Source organism: Hylobates moloch, unplaced genomic scaffold (genome assembly GCF_009828535.3).
Source record: "Hylobates moloch isolate HMO894 unplaced genomic scaffold, HMol_V3 SCAFFOLD_24, whole genome shotgun sequence".
Taxonomy (NCBI): Eukaryota; Metazoa; Chordata; class Mammalia; order Primates; family Hylobatidae; genus Hylobates; species Hylobates moloch.
Genome location: NW_026652299.1, coordinates 12914869 through 12921687, shown reverse-complemented (window position 1 = coordinate 12921687; position 6819 = coordinate 12914869). Strand labels below are relative to the sequence as shown.

At 33.1% G+C, this 6819-nt stretch overlaps 1 protein-coding gene across 1 annotated transcript; it reads right to left on the bottom strand.

Annotated features, from left to right (window-relative positions):
• Positions 1 to 3008: 3008 nt before the first annotated feature.
• Positions 3009 to 3725, bottom strand: LOC116462907 (poly(A) polymerase alpha-like). The gene has a single exon (XM_032754130.2). The coding sequence runs from the start codon at positions 3723 to 3725 to the stop codon at positions 3009 to 3011; it is 717 nt and encodes a 238-aa protein (XP_032610021.1).
• Between the last annotated feature and the right edge of the window lie 3094 nt (positions 3726 to 6819).

The window sequence follows — 6819 nt, the reverse complement described above, 5'->3', positions numbered from 1 at the left end:
AGATGTGGAATTCAAATTCAATTATCATTATTATTTTGTTTTAACTCCAAAGCCTACTTACTTTCTACTAATTTACCCTCTCTCCTTGAACTCTGGTTGAAGGAAGCATGCAGTCTATACCCGTGGTTTTTTTTCAATGTATTTGAGTAAATACACATTTCTTACTTTTATATTCCTTAGAGACCTAGAGATTGAGTTTAGGTTTGTTATTTTCCCTTGTTTATTAAGTACAGTTACATGCTGTTCCACAATGTTTTAGTCATTGATGGACCACATACAACAGTGGTCCCATAGGGTTATAACGAAGCTGAAAAATTTCTATTGCATATATGAAAGCAATGCATTACTCACATATTGGTGGTGATTGCTCACGTGTTTGTGGTGATGCTGGTGTAAACAAACCTACTGCATTGCCAGTCATATAAAATTATAGCACATACAATTATGTACAGTACATACTACTTGATGACAGTGAATGACTGTGTTACTGTTTTACATATTTATTATACTATACTTTTAATTGTTATTTTACAATGTACTCCTTCTACCTATAAAAAAAATGTTTACTGTAGAGCAGTATGCCTGGTTACACCAGCAGAAGCCTCATACATCTTGTGTTTACTACGTTTGTTGATTGCATAATTTTCTCTTGTACTTGATGTGAGCATTACTTCAAAAGAATCAAAAAGATAAAACAATTAAAAAGTGCATAAAGTAAAATATTTGCAGGGAACTAAGATTAATTTGTTGTTGAAGAAAGAAATTTTAAAAAGGTAAGTTTGGTGCAACTTGCGTGCAATATTTATAAAGTCTTCAGTAGTATACAGTAATATTCTAGGCATTTTCATTCACTCAGTATTCACTTACTGACTCACCCAGAGCAACTTTCAGCTTTTCAAGCTCCATCTATAGTAAAGGTCATGCAGGTATACCGTTTAAAAAATTCTTTTGTACTGCATGTTTACTGACCTTTTCTATGTTTAGATAAGTTTAGATACACAAATCCTTACCATTGTGTTACAGTTGACTACAGTATTCATACAGTAACATGCTGTACAGGTTTGTAGCCTAGGAGCAATTTAGTTTACATGTGTGTTAGGCTATACCATCTAGGTTTGTGTATGTACACTCCATGATGTTCACACAGTGACGAAGTCACCTAATGATGCATTTCTCAGAATGCATCCCCATCATTAAGCAATGTGTAACTGTGTACCAGTTTTTTTTTTCCAGAATGAAAATACTTTAACTTGGGATTCTAGTTAGATTAAGAAAGTCTGCTTTTTCTTTAAATATTGTAGATGACAGGTTGATTTTTTTGGACATCATACCATATATTTAGGATATATAATGAGACAACTGGTACACTAATAGCAAAGAGAAACAAAAAGAGTGGCAAGTCACTTCTAAACTCTAGGCCTCAGTTTCCCCATTTGAAAAAATAAATCTGTTGGGCCAGATCATTACTAGCTCTTCTAACTATAAATATCATTATTTAAATAGAACTTTTTGTTTTTCTTTCCTTCCTCTCAACTTTCCACCTACCCTCCCTCCTTCCTTCTTTCCCTAAATTAGTCATATTAAAATACTTTACTTAGCTTTAATCATCCTGAGCAGATCATCTGCTTCTGTATTTTATCAAAAAGCAGAATTTGATCATAGCTGTTATAGAAGAACATTTACATTATTTATATTATAAGCAAATGAGTCTGACATTTATACCACTGTGGCCTAAATTCTCCTAAATCTTGTCTTATATGTGAAATTCGTATGATATGTGAAGTTTTAGAAAGCTCTTAAGAAGGTTTTCACAGCTGAACAGTCTCTTTGATCTTCTCAAGACTTCAAAGCTGCAAGTGTAGAATGCATTAATATTTCTTAAGTTCTGAATATGATTCACAGGCAATTCAAATTTAGTCTCAGAATTTTAGTATGATCAATGAGTGATGTGTGTATCAAGTGGACACCATTAATGCAAAGTACCAAATCTGTGTTAATCCTACAAATATTTAGTTTTTGTGCAGGATTAGGAAAAGACTCTCCTTGTAGTATCAGCTTTGGAAAATATGATAAATGTAAATCTATGTTTAGACTAGTCAGTGTCATTTGAAAAGTGATTGTTTCTTTGTATTGCAGTGATTTTAATATATTTACCTAATTTCATAGACAGGTATATTTCTATTTGGTGTATTTAATTCTCTTCACTTAGAGAATACAAATTTACCAAGTACCAATTCTGAGCAGAATCTTTTACAAGATGCTATATATATTTTGGTAACTGTAGTGGGTGCAGGTGAAGGGAGAAGATTGCCAAAAGAAAAAGAATTTATCAACTCTGTCTTCCAAGTTCTTATAGGAGACGGAGAGAAAAGTCATATGACATGCAAAATGGCAGAAAATATTACAAAAAAACACATAAACATGTGCAAAATAAGCATAAGTATTTTACAGATATAAATGAGTCAATATTCATTTGTGATTTGGATTTTCAAAAGATACAGGAAGAACGAAAGAGAGGAAGAGAGAGTGAGAAAGGGAAGAAGGGAAAATGAACTGCAGTGGTTATTTAAGGCATGATCGTATCACACTACAGCCTCAAACTCCTGGGCTCAAGCGATTCCCCTGCCTCAGCCTTTGGAGTAGCTGGAACTAAAGGCACATGCCATCACTCCAGGCTTCTTCCATTTCTTTATAATTAGAGTGATTTTACATTTATGTTGAAATTGATAAATCCATTATTTTCAAGCATCTTTGGACCTTATACATCCAGGACAAAAGCATTTTTGATGTGCTGAAAAATATTTGGAAAACAAAGTTAATGAAGAATCTAATAGACTGTTAAAATATGCTAAACAAATGAATATATTGGTGATTCATTGTTTGAGTTAATTTTCTGTAGGAATCAATATGATAGCAGCATACAAGTCTGAATGTACTTCTGCAGATTGATGCTTTGTTCTTTTTTTTTTTCTGTAGTTTATTAGGCAAAGTTCATTTTATTTAACTCACTACTGTGTTAACAATATAGCTATAAAAAGCTTCAATACAAAACTTGCATAAAAATAACTAATATCTGACAAAAACTGAAGTACACAAAAGGAAGTAGGCTTTCTCATACCGTTAAGACTTCTTATACATCTTATATCTAAATTTTTAAGCAGACTGTCATCTCGTAGATCCAAATCTTCTGGAATTGTCTGCAGTGCTAATCTTGCAAACAAAATACCAATCTCTATCCCATCAAAACAGAGTTTAATAACTGGTACGAATGCCTCTTCAACAGCTCTTAAATCTTTTACTTCTTCCTGTAATTTCAACTTATCATAGAATGAGGTGAAAAAGTCACTTCGATCAACATGTCTTGGTGCAACACACAACACATCAATATCAGCACCTTTTGTATGCACTCCTAATCTGTAAGATCCAAATGTAAAAATTTTTCCTCCAACATTTTCAATTACAGATTGTGGAAGATTCTTACTTTCACTGATTTCTCGTATCCACTCTTTTACCAGGTTATTTAGTTTTCCCAAAATTAAAATCCTGCGCTGCAGTTCCTCTTCCTCTTCAAAAACCCCAAAGGGTTTCAATGTCTCAATTAGTTTCTGTGTAAGTACGCAGTCAGTCTCCTTGGGGGCTGCTAAGCTGATAGGAGAAGTAACGCCATAGTGCTTCTGTGGTGGTTGTGTTTTTTGTGATCCCTGTGTTGTAACTGGAAACAGCATCGTCTCCGATGCCGGCCTGATGCTTTGTTCTTTAGGTTAGTGAGAGAATAAAGGCATGAGCATTGCCCAATATGTATGTGTGTGTGTGTGTGTGTGTGTGTGTGTGTGTGTATACACGGGGCATCACTAATGTGAACAGACCAGGGACATCGGTCACATTGGTCAAAGAGGAGAGGACAGAGCAACCTTAAATCGGTAGACAAGTAGGAGTTGGTGGACTTATTTTTGAAAGTCTCCTCATATTTCCCACAGTATAATTTTCTCGTTTTTGGCAGCCACTGTCATAGATTTTTTTTAGTTTCCAATTTTCTATTTTTTTTTTTTTTTTTTTGGTGACTTTATCCACTCTAGTAACGACATTTTTAACATGCTAGCAAGTTAGGACTAGGGAGTGAAACCTGGATGGAAGACAGAATTTGCACAGTAATTTTCTGGATTAAACATAGTTTTGAAAAGAGAAGGAAGAAGGAACTAGTATTTGTAAGTTATTTTTTTCATACTGGCTATTTCTTCCATTTAAACAAATGGAAAGCTTTATCTTCCCGACATTGGGAACCCCAGCAGTGTTTCCTAGATCCTGTCCATCAATCATTTCCACAGACCTTCTTCATGACATCTGCATCTTGATGTAAAATGTAGGCCCCAGGGGCTGGGAATCAGAAACAAATAGCAGCAGACTTTGCTCAGCGATTTTTTTTTCTCAAATAATTTCAAGTAAGGTTCAATTGCACAGCAGACAGTCACTCTGAGCTCCTGCTCCTGCTGGGTCAAAAGCACGAGAAAGTGCTAAGGGCAACACTTGGCATGTAAGTCATATATAGGGAGGGCAAGATGACAGGGAGAGTTTTCCTCTGTATTTTTGCACTCTTGAGAGGCACAAGAAAGAATCTTTTAATAGAGCTGATGTTAGTCCAACAGTTTGGCCAGTCATTTTATGTATTTATTCCCAGAGTTTATGAAATAAGACAATCTTTGACAGCAATTAGGCAGCTGATTTTTTAAAAAATTAAAGGGCTTATTTCTGCCCTTTCATTTTTTGGTTGATGTGGCTATTTTTGCCTATGGAAAAGCTCTGATGATATCCTTGTATTTCTACAACTGAATGAAAAGAAAGGAAATGGAATGAAATGATGTTTAAATAACGCTTATTTAATCAGCTCTAAGCATTCAAAAATGTAAACTATTTTCATGATAGATTGACCTTTTTTTTGCACTTTTTATGAAGATGTTTAGTTTTCTGCGTTCCTGCCTCATTGACGATAACAGGAAGGTTACAACATACTTTTATTTGTAGATATTATAGACAAGTTGGCCAGGAGAAGGGAAAATAGCAATGGAAAAAGAAGGCAGGACTATATTTTGGCTATGTTTTGACATTTATATTTTTTTGAAATTTATTACTATTGACTTGATTGAGGAATAACTTACAATACAATGTACTCACTTTAAGTGTATAATTTGATGAATTTTGATAAATGTATACGCCTATATAACCATCACTGCAATCAAGGCACAGAATGTTTTAATCATCATGATAGATTCCTTTGCCCATTCCAAATCAACTCCTTTCACACCTTAGGTCTTAAGCAACCATTGATCCATCTTATAGGTTAGATTTGTCCTTTCCAGAGGTTCAAACAAACATAAACCTAGAGTATATGCTGTTTTGAGTCCGGTTGCTTTCACTCTACATAATAATTTTAAGTTTTATTCACATTCCATGTATTTGTAGTTTGGTCCTTCTTATACGCTGTTCTATAGTTATAGCATAATTTGTTTATTTACCTGTTTATAGACATTTGGGATGTATCCAGTTAGAGATGGTATGAATAAAGGTTGTATGAACATTTGTGTACAAGTCTCTGCATGGACATACAGTGTAATTTCTCTTGTGTAAATACCTAGAACCTAGAAGTGGAATGGCTGATCATTTTGTAGGTGTTTGTGTTTCCTTTAAAGAAATTGCCAAACTATTTTTTAAAGTGGTTGGGTCATTTTACATTCCTACCAGCAGTGATTAGAGTTTAAGTTGCTTTATATCCTTATCAATATTTGGTATAGTTAGACTTTTTAATTTTAGCTATTCTTATAGGTATATAGTGAAACATAATTATGGTTAAAATGTGCATTTTCCTGTTGAATAATGGGGATAAGCATGTTTTCATGTCCTTAATGACTACTCTAATTTCTTATTTTGTGAAGTGTCTATTGAAATATTTTTGCATTTTTAAATATGTTGTTTATTTTCTTATAAAGATGTATGATTTCTTCACATATTTTAGATAAAAGTATTTTGTCAGATATATACATGCTGTGAACACTTGCTCAGTCTCTGACTTGCCTTTTTTAAAAAATGTGTCTTTTTGAAGAGTAAACATTCAAATTTTGATCAAATTCAATAAATCATTTTTCTTATATGCATTGTGTTTTTTGTGCCTAAGAAATCCTTGCCTATCTCATAATCTTATTTTCTCTTATTTTTTTTTTAGAAGTCTCATAATCTTAACTGTTACAAACAGGTCTATGATCTATTTGAATTAATTTTATGTATAGTATAAGGTCAATATCAATATCAATATCTGTATCAATATACAGTGGTTCCCACATAATTTATGGAAAAAGATGCTCCTTTTTCCGTTAGCAATTTATAAAAAATTAATGTGTAGATCTATTTCTGAATTATTGATTCTGTTCCATGGATGTGTATGTCTGTTTTTACATCAATATGATACTGTCTTGATTACTGTAACTTTACTTGAAATTAGGGGTCCTTAACTTTGTACTTAAAAAGAATAGTTTGGCTATTCTAGCTCCTTTGTGTTTCAGTTATATTTTGGACTTGGCTTGTTGGTTTGTGCAAAAATGTGTGATGGGATTTTGATTGGGACTGTAGTGACAGCAATATGAACTCATCCAATGCACGAAAATCATGTGTACTTCTTCGTTTGTTTAGGTCTCCTTTAATTTTTTTTTAACTAGGGGTGTGATTTTAGTAGTTTTCACATATTTGTTAAATTTATCCTTAAGTGTTTCATGTTTTTGAATGCTGTTATAAATTGAATTATTAATTTAATTTTAAATTCAATGATTTCAT